Source organism: Moschus berezovskii, chromosome 2 (genome assembly GCF_049115385.1).
Source record: "Moschus berezovskii isolate FMDL1 chromosome 2, NW_MosBer_1.0, whole genome shotgun sequence".
NCBI lineage: Eukaryota > Metazoa > Chordata > Mammalia > Artiodactyla > Moschidae > Moschus > Moschus berezovskii.
The window spans coordinates 98344733-98370033 of record NC_142461.1 but is presented as its reverse complement, the minus strand read 5'-3'; the positions used below and the strand labels follow the sequence as shown (position 1 = coordinate 98370033).

General features: G+C 36.2%; 1 protein-coding gene across 1 annotated transcript in view; it reads left to right on the top strand.

The window, feature by feature from the left end:
- LOC148778571 (vasculin-like protein 1) overlaps positions 1-23915 on the top strand; it is a 69250-nt gene extending 45335 nt beyond the window's left edge. Inside the window, exons 3-5 of the mRNA XM_088841471.1 lie at positions 13641-13693; positions 19952-20094; positions 22450-23915. Of these exons, the coding sequence (XP_088697597.1) occupies positions 13641-13693; positions 19952-20094; positions 22450-23469 (1216 nt within the window). The 3' untranslated portion in view covers positions 23470-23915. The remainder of the gene's footprint in view (positions 1-13640; positions 13694-19951; positions 20095-22449) is intronic.
- Positions 23916-25301: the final 1386 nt, after the last annotated feature.

Sequence of the window (25301 nt, the reverse complement as noted above, 5' to 3'; positions counted from 1 at the left end):
GAAACCTTAATTTATATATAGTTGTCATTTTATCAGTTCTTTTTAATCCTAACATTCTTCAACATTTTAATTTTAAAGCACTCAAAAAAAACCCTTTGAAAATCTGAATTTAATTTTTTTATGTATGGTTGGTATTAATTACTTAATAATCAGTAAATTTGGAAGTAATGTATCCTATAAGAATACTTAGAAAAAATATTTACATAGCAAATATATATCTCAATTTATTTAATACACTTATTTAATAAATTTCTTTTTATGTTAATGAAGAAATTTCCAATATTTTATCATCTAATATTATGAGAATTTTTACTGTTTCAGCATTTAATTTTTTGAATTTCACTGAAATTATTTAATTGATTTTATGTATTATGAAACCTATCATAATATTAATTTCATCCTTCCTAATTTTATTCTAGAAAGCATTTTTCACTGTGTTCATATTTTCATTGCCAATCTCTTAAGTCTAAAACATCAAATTTATTTTAAAAATTGAATCATTTGGTCTGTTATTAATCCCTTCAAATGCTTAATTTATACAGAGGCAACTAATAGGTTCCAAGTAACAAAATCGTTCCAGCTCTAAAACTCTGTAATATATGTTTGCTTTATAAGCATTTCCAATTTCATATAATTTGAGATTTAACATAAATTTAATTTCTGTATGTACTTTCCTCTTAAATATTTTTAGTTAGAATTTGAAATTTTGACATATTTTATACAATTTTAAAAAATAGATGACTTGTTTGAAAAATTAAACTATTTCTAAAAATGTATAATATTCAGTCAACATCTACATTTAAGCAATTAATTAATTGTTGATTAGGAGAATTTTTTTTGATATCCTAGCCTGAAAATAATTTCTCTTTTAGAATTAAGAAGATCCTAAAAGTACATTTGAAACATAATCTTCATAATCTTTATTTCTTACCATAGTAAAATACTAGTAGGATGCTTATTTTTCAAATATTGAAGCTATGGGGCAACATTTTGTGCACTTAAAGTTAAAATGTTGTTTCTATAAGAGCTAAAAGTTTAAAACATCTTTGTATTACATTGTCCAAGTTACTTACTAAGTCCATACCAGATGCTAAGTACCTTTTGATTTAAGGAAAAAAGTGGTATTAACGAGTTTAAATTTACAGTATTATTAAGATAAGGAAGTGGATTCTTTGTACAATCCACATCATTGTATTAACGACTCCTTTCATTGTGAAATGTTTTTTAAACACATCACCAGTTATTCATTCAACTATTCATTACCCAGTGGTTTGCTTATGTATCTAACTGCTACTCAGCATATACTATATACGAGACAGTGGGAATATTGACAAGAAAAACAGTTTTTTTCCACTTGTGGAAAAGAAATACAAATGCTTAAAATAATACTTGAGTATGATGACAAAGCATCTATTGGACCCATAGGAACCAAGGATATAATGCAATCCAGCCTTACCAAGAATATTACTATTCTTATTTGTGAGGAGGGAAAGAAACACAAAGAAATAGCAAAATTATCAAGTGCAAATTAAAACACCATTGAAACATGCCTTCCATAACTTTGAGAGCACTAACCTTATTGCTAAGTTATTGCCAAGTTTTTGCTCACAAAATTAGAGGAAGGTTTTCCCCTAATTTTTTATTCAGATTGCTTAAAAATAAATATTAGTAAGGAATGTCGGCGGTTATTTAAACTTTGGGATTTCAGGGTTCAGAAATTTTTACCTCAGAGAAATAAAATGCCAGAAGGTACAATGAAAGTTAACGAAGTCAAAATGAGAGCATTAGATCCAGTGAACCTGGACATAAAAAGTCAAAGTTCTCAAGCTCTGAGTACACAAAGTCCTGCTGTTCAGCTCTTTGTAATGTTAATTTGTTCTCAAACAAAATAAATTTTATAATGCTTAAAGCTCACTACTAATTCTTTTGACACTCAAGAAAAACGAAAGTATTGTAAAGATACATTTCACCTGCTGATTTTTCTTCAGTAATACCCTACTATTCAGTCCAGACCTTTTTTTTTCTTTAATTGTGCTCTTTCAGTCAAAAGCTGACACGACTGTCGAAATATAGTCACTCATACACTAGTCAGTCACACTCCGATAATGTGTCTGTCATCATGTTAAAACAGTCATTTGCTGACATATTTTATGGCCATGAACATGTTTCAGAAACCAGCAAAAAGGATTGAACTTTAAAAAATAAGCAAGAGCAGCGTTTCCTTCTAGTGAAACGACATATAATTTGAAATAATAGTGTGTCAATAGTGACTATAGGAAATTGCTAGAAAGTGGACATTTCCAAGTCTACTTTTATCTGGGAAAATGTAGTTCTTCTTAAACCAGAGAAACACTTTATTGAATTAAAAGCATCTTTGTCATATTCTGAAAATGTTTATTGCAAAAGATTTGGAGTTCTGAACATCTCTAAATATGTGAAATAGCAATTTTGTAAAGAATAAATGTTAATGCTATTCGAGGTAGCATTCTATTCTCAGTATCTTTTTATTTATATTAGATCTTATCCAAACTGACTTTGGCATTTAACAACTTATATCGAAAAGTGTAAGAATAGTCAGGGAAAATTTATAGATAGAAACATAAACATCCATGTAGATCAGCTATGTCCATTGGTTTATTTCTAAAGCTTCTAAAAAGTGTCCTGGATAAGTTCTAATTATTTAATAGGTAGGGAACATTTTTGAAATAATAAAACACAGACAAATCCAATAAGATTATATACAAATGAACACTAATTTTTACATGTTACTGAAATTGTCAAAGTGAATACTTTAGTGGATCCCTAAGTAGCTATAAGAGTAGTATGTCTTCAGAGTGAAGAATTCACCTAATAAAAATACCCGCTAGTTCCCATTCTGCATTAAAATTTATAAAAAAACCCCCTCATATCCTGTTCATAATATTATCAGATTTTGAATCATTAGAATATTCATTTGTGTTTCCAAGATTTTATTGTTGAAATATGAAAAATCATTAAATATTAAACCATCAAAATGGTTTACTTATTTTCTAAAATGCTTGCTAAATTAGCAAAGAGATCACAGTCCTAAAAACTATTTCATTAGTATTGGCATCCTGTTGGAGTCATGGGTAGGAAGTTTATAACTTACATGCTAAATATTGTTGAAATTATAGTGACTTTCATATCCAAAAAGATTTGTTAGCTCTTTTTAAGCAATAATTTAAAAGTATTTCAATGCTCTTTTTTAGTATAGACATTTAAATCTAGCATCAGGTCCCTAGCAAGCATGGAAAGCCAAACTATTTTGCAGATTCTCATGTCACAGAAGCAACTTTTATAGAAAAGAACATTATTTCACTTTATTTCACTTACTTGGTTTCTTTGTTCATTAAGCTAATTACTCTAGTCTACATTCATGCCTTTCATCTACCTTGTTTCTTGAGCTTGATCCTTTCCCAACCCTGAATCGACTGTTACTGAACAGTTGAAGCTGAACAGGAAGGAATTGCAGGTGTCAACTCACAGTTTACAAATATGACATCTCCTCTGGCATAGCTGGAAATATGAAATATTGATTTATGTGCAGTAAAAGGTCTTATAAAAATGATCACATACACATGAGAGATTAATGCGCAGGAGATCAATAGAAATTTCATTCTTGACGCTAGACTGTCACCTATGGTGAAATGCTAAAATACAGAAATCAATATTATCTATGAAATGTCAAATTTATTATAATTATGAGGATGAAAGCTGGCCAAGTGGCTCCCAGGAGAGAAGGAAGGATAGGTTACTGTGCTGAAGCATCCTTCATGTCCCTTGTTCACTTGCTGCCAATTTGAGAGCAATATTGGTGCAGGGGATTTTCAGGCATTATGTACAGTTGTGTAGTAACAAAATCCTGCTGGAATATTTAACTCTTGAAACTGACCATAATACACGTGTCCACATAGTCAAAAGGTGCTGAATTTTCAGCTCCAAAATATGAAGAACATTTTAAGCATAGATATAAATGTGGTATGTATAACATAGTCCATTGTGGAGGAAAATTGAGCTTTTACAGACAGGAGATTAATAAGATCTTGGTACAATTTTATTCAAGCTCATGTTCTGTTCTCACCAGTGGTAGGGAGGAGGGGGAGAAATCCTAAATTATCTATTAGTAGGCTTCACATTTTCTATAGTTTAAGCCATTAGCTTGATTCTTAGAAATTGCTATTCAATTTCCACTGCTAGGCAGCAATTCTTTGAAAAGATTTTTATGAGTTTGTGGCAGTCTACCAGTCTCATGTATCAAGTTTAATAGAGTCTTTGAAAAACTAACACAAAGCTAAAATTTTATGAGCCTATAAGAAAACAATAAAATGAAGGTATTTTCTCTTTCCTTTTAAGTGGGGAGGGGGATTTTTAGAGGTTAAGAGAATAAAAGAAAAAATTCTTAACAACCCAGTCAATAAGTGAACTGAAGACCTAAATGGACATTTCTCCAAAGAAGGCACATAGATGGCCAAAAACATATGAAAAGATGCTCTGCATCAATAATTATTAGAGAAATACAAATCAAAACTGCACTGGCGTATCACCTCACACTAGTCAGAATGGCCATCATCAAAAAAGTATACAAACAATAAATGCTGGAGAGGATGTGGAGAAAAGGGAACCCTCCTACACTGTTGGTGTGAATGCAAGTTGGTACAGCCTCTATGGAAAATAGTATGGAGGTTCCTTAAAAGTTAAAAATAGAGCTAACCTATGACCCAGCAATCCCACTCCTGGGCCTTTATCAGGAGAAAAACGTATTTCACCAAGATATATGCACCCTAATGTTCACTGCAGCACTATTTACAATAACCAGGACAACCTAATGTCCTGCATAAAGCAACCTAAAATGTCCAGCAACAAAGGAATGGATAAAGAAGATGTACATATATACAATGAAATTTTAGTCAGCCATAAAATGTAATGAAATAGTGCCATTTGCAGAGATGTGAATGGACCTCTCAGAGACTGTCATACAGAATGAAATGAGTCAGAAAGAGAAAAACAAATATTGTGTATTAACGCACAGATGTGGAATCTAGAAAAGTGGTATCAGTTCAGTTCAGTTCAGTTCAGTCGCTCAGTCGTGTCCGACTCTCTGCGACCCCATGAATCACAGCACACCAGGCCTCCCTGTCTATCACCAACTCCCGGAGTTCACTCAAACTCATGTTCCCAGAGTCGGTGATGCCATCCAGCCATCTCATTCTCTGTCGTCCCCTTCTCCTCCTGCCCCCAACCTTTCCCAGCATCAGTGTCTTTTCCAGTGAGTCAATCCATCGCATGAGGTGGCCAAAGTATTGCAGTTTCAGCTTCAGCATCAGTCCTTCCAATGAACACCCAGGATTGATCTCCTTTAGAATGGACTGGTTGGATCTCCTTGCAGTCCAAGGGACTCTCAAGAGTCTTCTCCAGCACCACGGTTCAAAAGCATCAATTCTTCGGCGATCAGCTTTCTTCACAGTCCAACTCTCACATCCATACATGACCACGGGAAAAACCGTAGCCTTGACTAGATGGACCTTGGTTGGCAAAGCAATATCTCTGCTTTTTAATATGAAAAGTGGTATAGATGATCTTATTTGCAAAGCAAAAATAGAGACACAGACATAGAGAACAAACATATGAATATCAAGGGGGAAAGGAGGGTGGAATGCATTGGGAGATGGGATTGACATATATATGCTATGTGCATGTGTGCTCAGTCATGTCCAACAGCAGCCCACTAGGCTCCTCTCTCCATGGGATCTTCTCAGCAAAGAATATTGGAGTGGGTTGCCATGCCCTCCTCCAGGGGATCTTCCTGACATAGGGATTGAACCTGAATCACTTGCATCTCTGCATTGCAGGCAGATTCTTTATCACTGAGCCACTGGGGAAGCCTTATATGTGCTATAAAATAGTATAAAATAGATAATTAATGAAAATCTACTGTATAGCACAGGGAACTCTATTCAGTGCTTTGTGGTGACCTAATGAGAAGGAAATCCTCCAAATTGGGGATGTATGTATACATACATACATTTTCCAGTGGTCACGTATGGATGTGAGAGTTGGATTTTAAAGAAAGCCGAGCACTGAAGAATTGATGCTTTTGAACTGTGGTGTTGGAGAAGACTCTTGAGAGTCCCTTGGACTGCAAGGAGATCCAACCAGTCCATCCTAAAGGAGACCAGTCTTGGGTGTTCATTGGAAGGACTGATGCTGAGGCTGAAACTCCAATACTTTGACCACCTCATGCAAAGAGTTGCCTCACTGGAAAAGACCCTGATGCTGGAAGGGATTGGGGGCAGGAGGAGAAGGGGACAACAGAGGATGAGATGGCTGGATGGCATCACTGACTCGATGCACATGAGTTTGGTTGAACTCCGGGAGTTGGTGATGGACAGGGAGGCCTGGTGTGCTGCGATTCATGGGGTCACAGAGAGTCAGACACGACTGAGTGACTGAACTGAACTGAACTGATTATACATGTAGCTGATTCACCTTGCTGAACAGTAGAATCTAACGCAGTATTGTAAAGAAACTATACCAACTCAATGGACATGAGTTTGAGCAAAATCCAAGCGAAGCCTGGCTTCCTGTTGCACATGACTTAGCAACTGAACAATGACAACAAAAACGCCAATAAAAACTAATAAAAAATTCTTTTTGTATATTCCCCATGATTATAGAAAAGTAAAGTATTAAACGCTTATCAATACTATTTCTTCTCATAACAAGTATAGGTTTTACTAGTGAACATCATGATATTACACTGTAATTCTTGCAGAGAATGGCTCTTGGCCTTCGTTCAAGGAGGATGAATGCACCTGACCAACAAGTAAAGTAAGGTTCATGCAGGAAAATTCTGATTCCATTGTGGGTGGTAGAGGTAATGAATAGACTGTGTTATTTGCTGTCAACAAATGCTATTTATAAAGCCTTTTTGATTCAAATTTTAATGATTCACAGTTGTAAATATAAAGCTGTGTGCTCTATCGACCATGCGCAGGGGACAGTACAAAAGCTTTGTTTTGCTACTCTGGTGCCTCCATTTAGAAAGTCCTCCAAAATTTGTGAAATGAGTGAAAGAATGACACATTAGCTTATCTGATGGTGCTCTGGTACCACATGAGTTTTAAGGGGTAGAATTTCTTCCCATTGGGACTTAATATTCTGTTTGCCTTTAGAATTATGATTCTCTTTTCTTTTTCATTCTCTTCTCAGATCTAGATAACTCTTTGGTAACCAAGCTTTGACTTGGAACATGGATTTGAGTACTATTTTGCTATATATCAAAACCTCAGACATAACGTCAGCTAGTATATATGCCTTTCAATTTATGGTTCATTGCTGAACTTTTAATTGAAATTACATACAAAAGGGAAAATTTATTTTCATTATTAGTAACATTAATTTGTTTTACAATAACTACTATGAGTTTGTTAGTAGTCTTATTTGTTAGTCTATGTTGTATTGAATCTTCCTAGCTTTGAATTTATTTTAGAGCTTTATCTTTCATCTGATTCTTAGGGAGAGATTTCTTGTCTGTATTTGGACTTAGTTGGAGACATTTTGACCAAAGGGATATCTAAACACTAGAATGTAGCATTTATTCTGAGTTTTTAGATGTTCGTATAAAAATCGAGCAGTTCCATTTCAACCAGTCACAATCAGGGCCCTCTCCTATTAGTAAATTGCCATTTTTCTAGAATTTTGGTTTTTCAGTGCTCTTATCTAAAGCTATTGTTTTCTTTATGGCATACATGTCCAAATATTGCTTCTATATTATTCTTGGAGGAACATCTGTCATAAGTGCTACTGTCCCGGAAGAATTAGACTCTTACAGAGGAAAACAAAGAGGAGTCATGGGGAGGTTTTGCAAATGCTGAGTAAGACCTCATGTGAATGTCACTTAAGTTAATGAATGTTAGTTGAATGTTTATTATGTGCAGGAAACTGGAATGAAAAAGGCACAGACAGAGCTCTTAAGGAATTTACAAAATAGTAAATATTGTGTAATATTTAGAAATGGGAAATATTTAGAAAAATAAATTGCAAGAATCCTTTGATTGGTACACTGTAGCCACAAATAAAAACCTATTTCCATATCCTTTAGAGTCAATCTATTGACCTTCCAGAGACGTGAAGTACAAAGTCATTTCTCATTTATTATTACTGAATTATTTACTTTTCCTAAATATTATCTCTTTTGTCCAGAATTGTAGGATTATTATTACTGCCAAATATGATGGAGGATTCATAAATTTTCCTCTAGTGGGTAATAAAACACTATTTTTTTTCTAAATCTGGAAAAGAGATAAAGATTTATTTACTTTAAAAAAAAGCTGTAGCATTTACACAATTTATAAATAGAGATTTGGGAAGATTTTCCATTCTATACAGCTTCTTAAGGCTTTTTTTTTTTTTTTTCCCTCTTCTGTACCTCAAGTACCCAAAGCAGTTAAAGTTAATACTTAATGCAACCCAGTTGAAGAGATAGGCATTTCTTGCAGTCAGGTCTCAATTAAGAGATAAAAGACAAAAAGTGCAAAGCGCTTGATAAAGCTAAGAATACAAGGCCAGCCATGGATGTGCTTGAAGCTGTCCATAGCGATAACTGGATAGTCAGCTGGAATCTTCTTGAATTGAAGTGGGTGCTCTAACTTATCAAATTCCACATATGGGGAAATTATTGGTGCCCACAGTGGTGATTAACACTAACCCACTGGGTCAGAAACAAGCTGGGATAAAGGTGAAAACTGTATCTGACTATCAACACCAAATACATCCATTTAGAGAAAGATAGCAGAGGGTTTTTTTCTTTTTTTATATCTTCAGTTGTGCAGGTTGTCAGGCTGGTCACACAGTTAACGCTGCATATAGAGTGCTCTCTATAATGTGCAAATTGCAATGCACATTAAAATGTAATCTACTTTAATAAGTCACATGAAGATTACATTTTAAGATAATTGTTTGCGTGTTTATGCTACACACCAAAAATATTTTCCTGCTTTGTTTACAGTATTTTCCCTTTGCCTTTAAACATAGTGATTACAACTATTAGCACTGAATGACTCCCTCTCTTAAATGGTTGGGGACAAAGTTATGGAAATCCAAATTTTGGATTCCTGGACCCATGGCTCATAATGTGATGTTCAAATTACTTGATCTTATCAAATTTACCAAAGTTAAACTTGCTATGATGTTATTATCATCAAATCTTCACAGGGCACCAATAATTAGAACACTTGACTTGAATTATGCAGACAGTTTCATAAAGTTGTCCATTTTCCAATCCTGTGTAGACAAAAATATTTGAGAGATGACAATTTTTGAAATATTTATAATGAACATTATAACCTGGGCTTTCTGACAAATCTATTCACTTGGAATATGGTCAATTATCAATGATTTATTAGAATAGGTGAAAAGGAAATTAGAAGAAAATGGAAATGACAAATAATCTCCAAATTTCACATTGTTCATTCATTTATAAAACTGCATTTCCACTCAGCCACCAGTAAAATCATTTACAAGTGATGACATTTAACTGAAAAGATTTTCATCTCTTTTTTTCCCCTTCTTATCCATCTTGTAAAGGAAGTACCAATGAATACTAAAATAACCAGTTAGGGTCAAGAGGCAAAATAAATCCTTATTAGTCTATGTACATATTGTGCACCCAGCAAGAAGCAAAATGACTGGCCTACAGTTGATTCTCAACAAATATTTTTAAGAATGAATAAACAAAGAATTGAAAATATAACTGAATTATGAACTGACTCAACTATGCATTTTTAAAATCTGGAAATTATTATCATTCTCAAAACTTGCTGCAATACATTGGTTTGCTTTATAGAGAGACTATCTTTGAAGAACAAGCATGTGGTTTAATCATATATGACCACTTATTTAATTGTATTAATGTCACTAATATACATCATTTTACCCAGAAACATTGTAGGTAACAGTCTTCTTCTGGAGCCATGAGACACTTGAAGTACTTGTTTTCTCAATAATCTTTTTAGATTAACAGGTAAAATTTCTGATCTAACTTTCTGTTAAAATAATTTAGTAATCTTTGTTTTTATCTGCTTGACTATTATGACAAGAGATTATGACATCCTGGAAAAGTAAAGGGAAATATATTGAGAGAAGTATTTCAGTTCCATGTGATATAAAACAACTGGAATAGACTGCAGAAAAAAATATTAGTTTATATACACTAATATAACTGAAAATTTGGTAGGACATCTTCAGACATAGCTAGATACAGGAGCTCAAAATAACTGCATCAGAATTCAGATTTTATCTTTTGGCTATGATTTCCTCTGTGTTGGTTTCCTACTTAAGTAGCTCTTCCCACAGGAAGATTAAATGGCCCTCAGCAACTCAAAGCTTCCTTATTAATAAACTCAATCTAATGGAAAGAGAATCTTCATTCCAATACTCACCGAAAATTCTGGAGTTGGAGCTTCCTTGACTTGCTTGGGTCTTGTGCCTGTCCTTGACCCAAACACTTTGACCGGAAAAATGGAATATATATTGGTAATGTCCAGATCACATGCCCTTTCTTAATTCATGTTGCCAGTGGGATGTGAAGTCTTGGGTCCTATGTCTAATGGTTGGAGTCAGGAGTAGGATTAATATAAGCTGAATCACAAGAATTGAGCGGAAAAAATGATGGTTCTCTAGGAAACTAAATTATATTGCTAGAAGAATAAATGGCTCTTGGGGTGACAGGAATAATAGATGACATTGTAAGAAGTGCAGACAAAAATGGAAGAATAAAAAGAATTACAAAGAATGAAAACCTAGGAAAGCTCTGAAATCATATCTATTAAATAACTGAAGTTTTTCAGCAGCAGCAGCATATCCAGTTATTGTACCAAAAACTGTAGAATGTTACTAAAGATCTAGGTGTACCAAAATATTTTAGAATATATTTCATCCTGTAGTTGAGAAATGTGGTAAATACATTATTTTTGATGTTGGTCAGACTAGGAGAGGAACTAGCATATATAGGCTTTCCTGTTTTTTTATTACATCTGGACTTTGGTTTTGAAGGAACTGAGAGTCAAAGCTGGGGATGAACAGAAGCAGCACATTTTCTTTACAGAAGAGATGTTTTAGCTGGGGGCATATGCTTATTGCTCACACCACACTGAGTCCCCCTACCCCCAGAGGACCTTATTTTTAACATGAAGAATAAGATTACATTATTGAGTGAGAATGGAAAATGGAGAAAACTCATTACATAGACGAGGTTCAGTAGGCTAGCTAAAATAATAGTCAAGTATAAGATCTCATCAGTAACATCAAGCAGTATTTATTTTAGACTTTTAACATGACTTAATGGATATAAAAGAAAGAATCTGAAAATTTTGACATCTAGAATAAATTCATTTAAATTCAACATAATTTGTGAATAAAATCTTTTCTTTTATACTTTTGTTTAGAAACTTTGCCTTGTTTAAATTTGCTTTGTCTTTGGGAACCTACTACTGAAAGAAGAAATTATTCTTTATATTTATATTCTGCGCTTCTCTTGTGGCTCAGCTGGTAAAGAATTTATATTCCATTGTTTCTAACAAAAATAAGATAGTCTTCCATCACAATTTTAAGCACTATTTTACCAGAATTGAAAAATTCTAGATTTTGGGACAACAGTTAAGTCCCTGTGATCTTGGTATGATTGAATATACTCAGAATTATAAATCTGGCTTTTAAATGATTCTCCTTAATTCCTTCTTGATATACTATTACAAATATATAGCATTTCTCTTTAGCAAGTCATTGGGTTTTTCCAAATTGTGCCAAACCTGGTAGTATACTGCACTTTTTAATTTTCTAAATTATCTCAGGTCAAAATTTATTTGCATTTGGAATATCTTATATATGGAATTAAGATGATATTATAAGATTAGTGTTGAGTTTTAGATAAGGTATTATGTTTAAGCTTATTGTGAATTGTTTTCACATTTCCCAGGCAGTTTAATCTGGACTGACTTTATGAGCAGGTGTCTGTGTGCCATAGTTGAGGGGCAGCCAAAAGGCCCTCTGGACCTACTAAAACTTCCTTTATCACAGAGTCTCTTGAAACAAGTACCATAATTCCCATCAAGTGAGCCACCTTATCATTAACTCATTATTCCTAGAAGGCCCTGTGAGGATAACATATATGGTCATTAACAGAGGCATTAACATTTGAAGTCAGCAAAGGTATGGGGGCTGGGGAGAAAACTGGTGACGGACAGGGTCTTAAGCCCTGTGGTATGCAGAGGAAGAACCTGTTTAATTGCTGAAAAAAGAAATAACTTCACAGTTTTGCCTTCTTAATAATTCTGTGTAGATTAGACTCTAAGGTGAGATATTATTAATAAATTGGCTTGAGATTTAAAGATTTTACACAATACTTAATACATAGAATTTCGCAAGATATGGTTCTTTGCTTCAAAGAGTTTATTTGCTCATATGTTTATTCTTTCATTTAACAAAAGCTGTTTTTTAAGTTTATTGTATGCCAGATATTATCCTAATTATATTACATGTATTAATATTATCTCATTTGAGTCTTCTAAACTACCCTCTGAGACAAGTGCTATTTTTATTCACATTTTACAGAATGAAGAGACTAGCACAGACATTAAATCAGCAAGGTCACATAGCTAGTAAATGATGTGGGTAGGAGTTGAGGAGGGTTGAAGCACAGTTAACAAGTACATGAAAAACTAGTACATATTAAAAAAATCAACATAGGTGATGTGACTGAGTGGTGGGTTTTGGCTACAGGAGGGTAGGGATTATAATGTGTCAATCAGGTTGTTAGGGAAGGATTTGGGAAGAGGTGACATTTGAGAGAAGACCTGTAGGATGAGTATCAATGAGCTATGCAAACACTAGTGCAAACTTCCTAAAGCAGAAATAAGCTTAGTATGTTTGATGAAAATAAAAGGGAACTCCTGCTAGCCATGTCTCAAGAGCAGTCCTTCAGCTGCAAAAGTCTTGTCTATTTAGAGATCTAGCAAGATCAGAGGAAGAACAAATAGTTGGTTTTTAAGTTCTATTCTTCTTGTTCATTATCTCTGGAATCAGCATGTCTTGGGTACCAGAGTGTCTTTTCTTTCTTGGATTTCACATGGAATTTCTCTCTCTTGCTCAAGGTTCTTATCCAAATGCACATTGGTATACACATTGTATACCAATTATTTGACTGAGAAGCAACTTCTTTCTATATTCAGTCTTTAATAAGATTGGAATCTGAACTTGGTTAAGAAAAGACATGCTTCTTTCATTCACTCAAACACTAGTTGAGGGCTTACTATATATAATTAGGGTAATACCAAAATGAACTTGTCATGGACAGTATTCTTAAGAAGTCTAATATAAAAATGCTTTTAAAATATACATTATTTTAAAAAATATACCTTATATAAGTTTCAAAAGTGACTTTAAGTTAAACAGACAAGAATATTAAAAACCTAGCTTTATTGAGAAAGAAAATTACATCCAAAGATGCAAAAGTTTGCCTTTATAGACAGCCTGATTTTTCATTTATTATGGTTATACTAGTAATATTAAAAGTTGATATTATAAAAAATAGCTTTGTAATACACTCTGTCCTCACTTTTTAGGAAGAAAGCACATAACCACACCATTTCTGAGGTCCTGGGCCATGCACAACTAGGTAAGAGTTATTTTACTTATTTGTTCTCTATTTAATTTGGAGATGAAGGCAAAAGAGAGAGATTTTCACAGCATACTAAGAGGAGTTAGGCAATGAGGAAAATTAGCAGGAAAGGAATTTGTTTGTTTTATAAATTATTTTCATGGAGGCTAAACTGGGAAGGACAATTTTCCTTCATCTTCCACAGAATCTGAACATCAGCTCCTTTCACCTCAACTTGCTAGAGGAAAGATTACATGGGCCAAAAGCACAGTGTAGAAAGATTCAGAAACTTGTCAGACCTCAGAGGGAATAAAGTACAAGAAAATTTTGGAATATTGGAGAGGAGAGGTCAGAGAGAAATTGTCCCTTAATGTTCATAGAAAACAGACTCAAGATGACTGACAAGCAACTGCTGGCACAATTAAATATTTTCCATCAGTTCTTGGACATTTTGTTTGCTTCTCCAATAGTAATGCTTTTGTATACTGGACTGTGTTTTTATTCTTTCTAATATTAAGGGTGTAACTTACTATTTCGGAGAAGGCAATGGCAAGCCACTCCAGTACTCTTGCCTAGAAAATCCTATGGATGGAGGAGCCTGGTAGGCTGCAGTCCATGGGGTCGCTAAGGGCTGGACACGACTGAGCAACTTCACTTTCACACATTGGAGAAGGAAATGGCAACCCACTCCAGTGTTCTTGCCTGGAGAATCCCAGGGAAGTGGGAGCCTGGTGGGCTTCCGTCTCTGGGGTCACACAGAGTTGGACACGACTGAAGTGACTTAGCAGCAGCAGCAGCAACTTACTATTTTGTGGGCATTTCATTTTCCTATGGTGAAAAGTTTGAGAAATTGTTATAATTTTATTTTCCTACCAGCACCTAATCTGACACATTCTCGGTAAATGAACAAATTAGAGCAGGTAAAATTCCAAAATTACGTATTTGCCTTTTATGATTCTGAACATCAGATTTTCATTTAGTTATTGGCCGGTTGATTCCTCTAGGGGATTTTAAGATTCAAGGTGTTCAAGATGATCAAAATGTAACTGTAATTTGATGTATATCTTTTTAATAGCAATCTCCAAATATTGCATGAGGTTTTCAAATTATAAAGGAAAAGAAATTTTAAAAAACTTCAAGTGACTTAGTTCATTATAGATCAAAAATCAAATGAGCTATTGTGTTTACAGTAGGTTTTTGAAGGACTGGTAAAATTTTTTGAACTTTTTCTCATCAGAGATAACCTTTTAAATAGTAGTATATAGGGCTTCCAGGTGTTGCTAGTGGTAAAGAACCTGCCTGCCAATGCAGGAAACATGAGACATGATTTCAATCCCTGGGTTAGGAAAATCCCCTGAGGGAGGTTATGGCAACCCACTCCAGTACCCTTGCCTTGAAAATCCCCTGGACAGGAGAGGGGCCTGGCAGGCTACAGTCCACAGGTTCGCAGAATCGGAATGACGGAAGCATCTTAGCACACACGCACATATTGATGTAAGATCATTTTAGCTGCCTTTCCTTTGGAATACTTTAGGCCAATTAATTTATTAATTTCACAAATAATGTACCTCTACTATGTGAAAGTCACTATTAGCTATGCTAGTTTGGAGAAGGAAATGGCAACCCACTCCAGTGTTCTTGCCTGGAGAATCCCAGGGATGGAGGAGCCTGGTGGGCTTCCATTAATGGGGTCACACAGAGTTGGACAAGACTGAAGTGACTTAGCAGCAGCAGCAGTGGCAGTTGAGTAGTGAACAAAATGCTTTCCCACCCTGAATCTTACATTCTAGTGGGAAGCACAGACAATAAACAGAATAAATAGGTAAATTACAGAATATAGTATGTTACATCTACCCCAAACTATGCACAAGTATTAACTCAAAATGGATCAAAGAACTAAAATGTGAGAGTTGAAACTGTAAAACTTAGAAGAAATCACAACATTAAAGTTTCAGAATCTTGGCATAGGCAAGGGAATTATATATGACACCAAAAGCACAAGTGATAAAAGAAAATTAGATAAATTGGATTTCATAAAAATTAAAACTTTTCACATATCAAAGGACACTATCAGGAAAGTGAAAAGACAGTCAAAAGAATGAGAGAAATATTTGTAAATCATGTATCTGAGATTGAGTATGCAAAGTAAAATAAAAAATTGTAATTTAACAACAAAAACACCAACATCTCAGTCAAAAAATGGTCAAAGCACTTCAGTAAACATTTTTCCAGGGAATATATACAGATGATATACAGAAGATATACAGATGACCAAAAAGCATATGAAAAGATGCTAAACATAATTAGTCGTTCAGTTCAGTTCAGTTCAGTTCAGTCACTCAATTGTGTCCGACTCTTTGTGACCTCATCAGTCGTAGCACACCAAGCCTCCCTGTCCAGCACCAACTCCTGGAGTTCACCCAAACTCATGTGCATCAAATTGGTGATGCCATCCAGCCATCTCATCCTCTGTCATTCCCTTCTCCTCCTGCCTCCAATCCCTCCCAGCATCAGGGTCTTTTCCAGTGAGTCAACTCTTTGCATGAGGTGGCCAAAATATTGGAGTTTCAGCCTCAGCATCAGTCCTTCCAATGAACACTCAGGACTGGTCTCCTTTAGGATGGACTGGTTGGATCTCCTTGCAGTCCAAGGGACTCTCAAGAGTCTTCTCCAACACCACAGTTCAAAAGCATCAATTCTTTGGCACTCAGCTTTCTTCACAGTCCAACTCTCACATCCATGGAAATAAAACCCATAATGAGATACCACTTCATACCCACTAGGGATGGTTAAAAGATAAAACAAAACCCCCCAAATAACAAACTTTGGCCAAGATGTGAATAAACTGATACTCTTGTGTGTATTGCTGATGTGCTAAGTCACTTCAGTCGTGTCCAACTCTTTGCGACCCCACAGGCTATAGCCCACCAGGCTCCTCTGTCCATGGGATTCTCCAGGCAAGAATACTGGAGTGGATTGCCATTCCCTTCTCCAGGGTATCTTGCCGACCCAGGGATTCACCCTGTGTCTCTAATGTCTTCTGCATTGCAGGTGGGTTCTCTACCACTAGTGCCACCTATGAATATAAAACTGTGAAGCCACTGTGGAAAACTGGCAGTTCCTCAAAACATTAAATATGGAATTACTGTATGATCCAGTAACTCTCTTCCTAGGTATATATGCAAAAGAATTGAAAACAAGTATTCAAACTATGCTTGTCCATGGATGTTCATAGCATGACTACTTACAATAGCCAAAAGGTTGAAGTAACACAGATGTCCCTTAATGGGTAAATGGATAAAGAAAATGTGGTATATCTAAATGGAATGAAATATCAATACATGCTAATATGGAAAAACTATGAAAACTATTATACTAAGGGAAAGAAACAGTACAAAAGACAGTATATTGTATTTTTCAATTTATATGCAACATCCAAAATAGTCTGTAGCATAGGTGATAGACTTGATGATGGGTTATGTATTCTATCTTAAGAAAGAAGAGTGAGGAATGATTCAAAATTTTTGGTCTGAACAACTGGAAAAACGAAGCTGGTATTTGCTGAGATAAGGTTTGTAAGAGGAGGAGTTAGTTTTGTCAGTTGAGAAGCTGTGTCTTCTAATAATAGCTTGAATTTCTCTTAGGCGAGCATTTATCCTATATTCTTCTTCAAATAATCTGGGTGGTGTTGAGGGTATTCTTAACAGAGATGGTTACAGATTCCAGTCCTGCCGAAACAGCCCCTTAAATGCGTCAGGGATGAACAGGCAACACAAACTTGGCAGGTGAATCACTTTGTATCACTTGCCCCACTTTACTTTTCATTACAGCCGTTAGCATAATCATTTTACATGTTTATATCTGTATGTCTAATGTATATTTTCCCCTACTAGAATATGAGCTGCATGAGGGCAGAAGCTTCTTCTATTTTGTTCATTAGTCAAGTCCTCAAACCTGCAATACTGCCTAATATTTAGTATGCACTTAATATTCATTAAATGACTGAATAAATCAGTGGCACTGGCCTATAAAAACTTACAGGGAAAATTGCCTATCTCTGGGTTTGATTATCTGGTAGAATACAAACTGAAACTATTAGTGGTTATTTTACTAACACATCAGAGAGCCTGCCTGAGAATTAAATCAATCCTGAATCAAGGGGAGCTAAGAATTAGCCAAAGACAGATTTCTATCAGCATGGTTTGAATGTCTGGATCCAGCTGGGTCTGGATTACTAATGTTTGCAACATTTGCAGTTTGTGAAGCAATATAGTCTTCCTTTCCCAATACCATTTGCCCCTCTTAGGCCAGTTTTAATCATTTGCAACGTTGAGTATCAATGTTGAGTATGCATTGTATCATTTGCAATACACAGCTTTTATCGTATTTTAATCTGTACAGTATATCATAGATTTGGAAAATTTTAATCTCTTCTGTTGTACTGTAAGCTATCTGAGGGTAGAGACTGTGCCTTATACTCATGTTTACATTTCACATAGTATTAATTCACCGATTTCCTTAGTCCATTATTAAACATTTGATAAACAGTTGCTGAATTAAAATGAAACTGCATGTTCTATTTGAAAGTCAGAAATATAATTTCTTACATGATATTTTGAAGGAAGATATTGATATTCCTGAACAAAATGTTTTCAGTAAGTCCACATTTTAGTGTGCTTTAAAAGGATAAAGTCAACCATTTCAAAATATATTTGACTAACATTTCATACTATATTCTATTAATAATATATTAATTACACTAGAATTTTGAATAAGAGTCTGTTAAGGAGTATAATAAAATTTGACTCTTTTGCATGAGGCTGGGAAAGATTATTGAAATATCTCTACTTGAATTTATAACTTTGAGTTTTTCTTTGGTGTATATTAATTAAAAAAATAGAGGGTGGTTCTATTACCTGAACAGAAATGTTGTATTTTTAGATTTGTAGATAATGTAGTCCTAATGATTTTCTATCAGTATCCTTATATTTTGGCTTGTATTTCTGCCTAGGAAATTCAGCCTAAATGAAAGATTTTGGCTGTGCCTAAGCTCATTTCTTCTCTCTCACTCAATCTTGCTGGTATCAGGAATACCTACAGGTCTACTGGCCAGAGTTAGAAAACAAGTGACCTTGCTTGGCAAGAAATCAGCAGTTTTGATCACCAAAACTCAGGGTTTTAAATTAATTGAAATGAGCAGCCAAAGATATAAGGTAGTCTATTCGGATTCATTGGTATTTCAGGGGGTAGAAAACGAAACCACCAATTTCCCTCTGTATTTTTTGACAGAAACATAAATTGTAACATGCCCACAGGCCAGAACCTTGCAGGTAATTCTCTGCATACTTTTCATTTGATCATTAAGGCACAAATTCCTGAAATTATATTCCAGCCAAGAAGTCAGAAAAATGTTTGACCCAGAAGTAGTTTAGAAATCACTGGACGCAGAGCACAGAACTGGGTGCAGGAGACATCCTAGCTCTAGGGAGAAGCCTGAGGAATGGGACAACGCCTTCCTTATATGCTCACACAAACAGTGTCTGACACGTAACAGAGGCTCAACAATTGCTATTTTGATTGATAAATGAAGAAACAGAGTCCAGACACCATCCTTGGGGCAGAATTACCAGCTATGAAACTCAGAAAATTGATTTTCGGTTTTATTCTTTGAGACATCCTAAGCAGATTTAGTACCATTCACTGATTAACAACCCTTAGAGTCAAGATTTTTGGAATTACATTTCAGCTGATACATCTAATGTTACCTGTCAAGATTATTTTTTCTTTAGGCCAGTGCTCTATAGAGTCAGAGAACAGCTGCTCAACACCTTCTTCATAATTTCAATTCATTAATGTAGAAACCTTTTAGACTTCTTTTCCCCTCTGGGTTAAGTAGCCTTAACTTCTCGGAAAACTCCCAGCATTAATTTTTTTTTTCTCTAATTACCTTTCTCTGGATAATCTCCAGTTCCTCCAAGGGGCTCTTTTAAGGGTGTAAAAATCCATTACTGCAGGCTTTCATGGACAATAACAATTCTGTTCCCAACTCTTTGGTTGATGGTAACATAAACAATGTTATTGGAAATATGAGGACTGAGGAAATTGAGAGTTGTTTTTTTCCACCCTTATTCAGTTTGAATATTATCAGCATTTCCAAGTTTACTATGTTGTGGTCTCATATCAACTGAGAAAATTCTTACATGGAAGTAAAAGTTTTTTAACATTGTAATTGTAATATGAGAGGCAATTTCCCAATTTTTGCAAACACATCTGTAGGCTGGTGCTCCAACATCAAGTGCCACGGGTCAAACTCATTTAAACCTATGAAGCTGGTCAAGTCCCAAGCACCTGTTCTAAGCATTCCATATGGTTTTCCTCATAGGAGGAGTGGTCAATCTGAAGTAGCTGTAGGTGATTTTGTAAGTCAGAATAAGCTGGAAGCAAAAGAGAAAAATAACTAAGATACTAAATGGAGCCTAGTACAATTTCATTAAAAAGCTACAAAGCACTGCATCTATGTGCTTTGCCACTTTCATCTTTAAGAAAGTGAAAAATGGGCATACATATTATGTATTATATCCTCAAAGGTAGGAAACTTATGAACCAATTAGTTCAAATAGGTAAAGGAAGCCAAGGAGTGTGGATTCAGTTCAGTTCAGTTCAGTCGCTCAGTCGTGTCCGACTCTCCGCGACCCCATAAATCACAGCACGCCAGGCCTCCCTGTCCATCACCAAACCCCGGAGCTCACTCAAACTCATGTGTGGATTACTTCATGGAAAATAACAAGTGGGCCCATTGCTAGCTCACCTGTCTGCTTTTTTGTATGGTAAAGAAGAAATATATATTAAAGGGTGCCACTAGGAAGAATAAATATGCATTCTCTATAAAAACCTCAGAGCAACATTGTGGGGGTTATCAAGCCAGAGACTATGTCTTGAATTCCTAGTCACTGTAGTCTTATAGCCACAATAATGATTGCTAAAGATACATGTATATGTATGGCCGAGTCCCTTTGCTGTCAGTCTGAAACTGTTACAACATTGGTTAATTGACTATACTGCAATATAAAATAAAAAATATTTTTAAAAAAGAAAATATGCTGAAACAGAAAATTTGTAATAATCACTAAGTTAGAAACAATGTGTGGTAGATAATTAAAAACTCTTCTTATTCCTGTATGTATATTCATCTGAAATGTGACTTTGCTGGTCATCTTAAGCAGTGAACTTTATTTCTTCATCCATTGTATCTCGGCTTGCCCATGTAACTTGCTTTGGTCAATGCTGCTGCTGCGCTAAGTCGCTTATGTCGTGTCCGACTCTGTGTGACCCATAGACGGCAGCCCAACAAGCTCCGCCATCCCTGGGATTCTCCAGGCAAGAACACTGGAGTGTGTTGCCATTTCCTTCTCCAATGCATGAAAGTGAAAAGTGGAAGTGAAGTTGCTCAGTCCTGTCCAACTCTTTGCAACCCCATGGACTGCAGCCTACCAGGCTCTTCCGTCCGTGGGGTTTTCCAGGCAAGAGTACTGGAGTGGGTTGCCATTGTCTTCTCCATTGGTCAATGGAACATTAGCAAACAATTCAAGCAGAGGCTTGAAAAGTCTTTGTACACTGGTGCCAGTGATGGTTAATTTTCTGTGTAATTTGAAAAGACCCTGATGCTGAAAAAGATTGAGGGCAGGAGGAGAAGGGGATGACAGAGGAGGAGATGGTTGGATGGCCTCACCGACTCAATGGATATGGGTTTGGGTGGACTCCAAGAGTTGGTGATGGACAGGGAGGTCTGGTGTGCTGCAGTTCATGGGGTTGCAGAGTCAGACATGACCGAGCAACTGAACTGAAATGACTGGGCTAAGGGATGCCCAGTGTGCCATGTGCTCAGTTGTGTCCGACTCTTTGTGACCCCATGAACTGTAGCCTGCCAGGCCTCTCTGTCCATGGATTTTTCCAGAGAAGAATATCAGAGTGGGTTGATCAGATAGCTAGGAAAACATTATTTCTGGGTGTGTCAACAAGGGATTAGCATTTAAATTGGTGAGAGGAAATTGATGCCACCCCAATGTGGGTTGGCATCACCAATACCTTTCAGGACCAAATAGAAGAAAAAAGATGAATAAGGGCAAATTCCCCATCTTTTTCTCTGCTTGAGTTGAGACAGCCATCTTCTCCTACTTCTGGCTTTCACGCTAATTGGAAATTACATCATCTCCTTTCTCCATCTCCCTTCTTGGGCCTTTTCACTCCAACTGACTTACACTGTTAGTTTTCCTAATTTTACATCTTGCAGAGGGCAGATTGTGGGACTTCTCAGCCTCCATTACCTCATGTCAATTTCTATAATAAATTTTCTTTATGTAAATCTATGTATATATATCCTATTGGTTCTGTTTCTCTGGAGAATCCTGACTTAATATTGGGGCTTATTCTCTCTTATTTCTAAGAACCTTTAGAGCATCAAGTGAAAAGCATGGGCTAGCTTCCAAGAGAGAAACCAGAGGGAGAGGCTCAAATGTTCTATTCTCCCTACCCAAACAGTGTTTAGAGAGAGGCGCAAACATTCTAGCCATCCATGCTTCAGCCACAGCCACTGGAGTAAAGCCAAAGTAGATCAGTCAGTCCTCAGTTTAACCATCCCAGACCAGAAGTGCTAACTCCCCACAAAAAATGAGAAGCAATAACTTGTTTTTGTTTTAAGTCACTGTCAAAGGCTGATTGATATACAATGAACTAATGTTTACATAATTAAAATTCAACTATAAAATGTGATGTAGCCACCTACAGATATTAGGGAAGAGAAGAAAGAAGATAAGGTGGAAAAGTTGCAGTTTGAAGAGGAAGACTTTCCTTCTTTGAATCCAGAAGCTGGCAAACAGAATCAGCCATGCAGACCTATTGGGACCCCTTCTGGAGTGTGGGAAAACTCACCTAGTGCCAAGCAACCCTCCAAAATGCTAGTCATCAAAAAAGTTTCCAAAGAAGATCCTGCCGCTGCCTTCTCTGCTGCATTCACCTCACCAGGATCTCACCATGCAAACGGAAACAAATCGTCAACCATGGTTCCAAGTGTCTATAAGAACCTGGTTCCTAAGCCTGTACCACCTCCATCCAAGGCCAGTGCGTGGAAAGCTAACAGAATGGAACACAAATCAGGACCCCTTTCCTCTAGCCGAGAGTCTGCTTTTACCAGTCCAATCTCTGTTACCAAACCAGTAGTACTGGCTGGTGGTGTAGTTTTAAGCTCTCCCAAAGAGAGCCCCGCCAGCACCACTCCTCCGATTGAGATCAGCTCCTCTCGTCTGACCAAGTTGACCCGCCGAACTACTGACAGGAAGAGTGAGTTCCTGAAGACTCTGAAGGATGACCGGAATGGAGACTTCTCAGAGAGCAGAGAGTGTGAGAAGTTGGAAGATTCGGAGGACAACAGCACACTTGAACCAAAGGAAAATGGAGAGGAGGGCTGTCATCAGAATGGTCTTGCTCTCCCTGTAGAAGAGGGAGGGGAGGTCCTCTCTCACTCTCTGGAAGCAGAGCACAGGTTACTGAAAGCAATGGGATGGCAGGAGTATCCTGAAGATGATGAGAATTGTCTTCCCCTCACAGAGGATGACCTCAGAGAGTTCCACATGAAGACAGAGCAGCTGAAAAGAAATGGCTTTGGAAAGAATGGCTTCTTGCAGAGTCGAAGTTCCAGCCTATTCTCCCCTTGGAGAAGCACTTGCAGAGCAGAGTTTGAGGACTCAGACACGGAGACAAGTAGCAGTGAGACATCTGATGACGATGCCTGGAAGTAGGCGTATAAATGTTCACAGTTAAATCTGACCCAGTAAACTCAGCTTGTGTGTTTAGGGGTTATACAGAAGAAATCGTTCTTTTCCTTTTCTTATGTTATTGTTGAATACTTCATGCACAAGGGAAATAATCATATCCCAAAGAGAGAGCGAGCAATTGGCTTGTTTAGCTTTTGTTGTTGTTCTTCCCTGTTATCTGCTTAATAGAGAGAACTTTGTGTTGTGGGAAAGATTTTTAAAACACACATACACACAGTATATATGGGGCAATGCACAGGTGGGAGCTGGCAGTGCAGAGAGGAGGAGACACTGGTCTGCAGCAGCAGCTTCTACTACCAGCCCTTGGGGCACTCACCCCTGTGCTCAAGCAATCATTGTCAATGACAAAGTGACTATTGAAGTTATAATTGTATTAAATTAATGCTAATAAATTTGGATATTTTATTTTATTTCTGGCTGCTCGGGTAACGTTAGCCCTTAACCAAGCATATGTGGTTTTTTCCCTTTTTTTTTTCTTTCTTTCTGGGTACAGCTGTAAAATATTTGGATATAAGAAATGTTGTGTTATTCTTGCAGCCTTGATATTCAGGGTGGATTGTAAAATATAAATTTTGTGAGATTTCAAAGATTAAGATTATTTTGATAACATTATTTACAGATTTAAAAGATGTGGTTATCACAAGTCTGTTGAGGGGAAAACTACTGCATAAAATAACTAACTTGGAATAAATATTTTGCATCAGAAAAAAAAAAAAAATGTGATGTGTGACATAATGACTAGAGAAATTATACAAGGATGAGACCAGGAGGGAAAAGCCTCAAAAGTCAATGAGGTTCGGTGATTTTGTGAAGATTATTTTGCAAGGGTCTTTTTCTGCTTCGTTTTAATCACAAAACTATCTGCAAATCCTGGTTACTTTTAGATTTCTGAAAACATCTTTTTCCATTATCTTCCATTTCATCTGTTATCCAAATAAGTATGCTTAGAGCCAGTTGAATTATATATAAATATGTTGAGAAATGAAACTATACTCAATATCAAGACTTTTTGATTGTTCAAATAAAGTATTTCACCTTGAAAGCTGAATATATAAGATGGTAGTTTTAGAAGATGTTTATAAAATCTCTGACTCCACCCTTTCCTTTAAAAATGTGATGACCATGTTGTAACTAACTAGTTCTAAATAATTAGTCGTTTATTAGGCAGCTGTATTAAGTACTATATGCTTTCTGTTCAATTGAAAAATTCCAGACATAATGATTTGTTTCTATGATTAGATAGTAGTGGAAGGGATGCCAAGTGACTTCTGAAGCCAGACCATTGAAAGGAGAGAATTTCTACACGGTTCTCTCTCTCTTGGATCATTCATTCTGGAGATCAACAAACATGACGACAATTAAGCAGTCCTATGGATGGGCCCACCTGCCCAGTAACTGTTTCACACCATCAACCAGCACCAAATTATCAGCCACATGAGTGAGTTACTTCGGAAGAAGATTCTCCAGCCCAAGTCCAAGGCCACATCCGAAGTCAACATCTTGACTGTAATATGAGGGACCCAGCTCAGCTGCTCTTGAATTTTTAACCTTGAGAAAATCCAAGATTTAAAATATTTCTTGCTGTCTTGAGCTACTTATTTTGGAATAATTTTTTTTTCACAGATATAGATAACTATTACATATAATTTTCAAAAAGGCAAATTTTACATTTGTTGTTGTTTACTCGCTTAGTCATGTCTGACTCTTTTGAGACACTATGGACTACAGCCCACCAGGCTCCTCTGTTCATGGGATTTCCCAGGCACGAATAATGGAGGGGGTTGCCATTTGCTTCA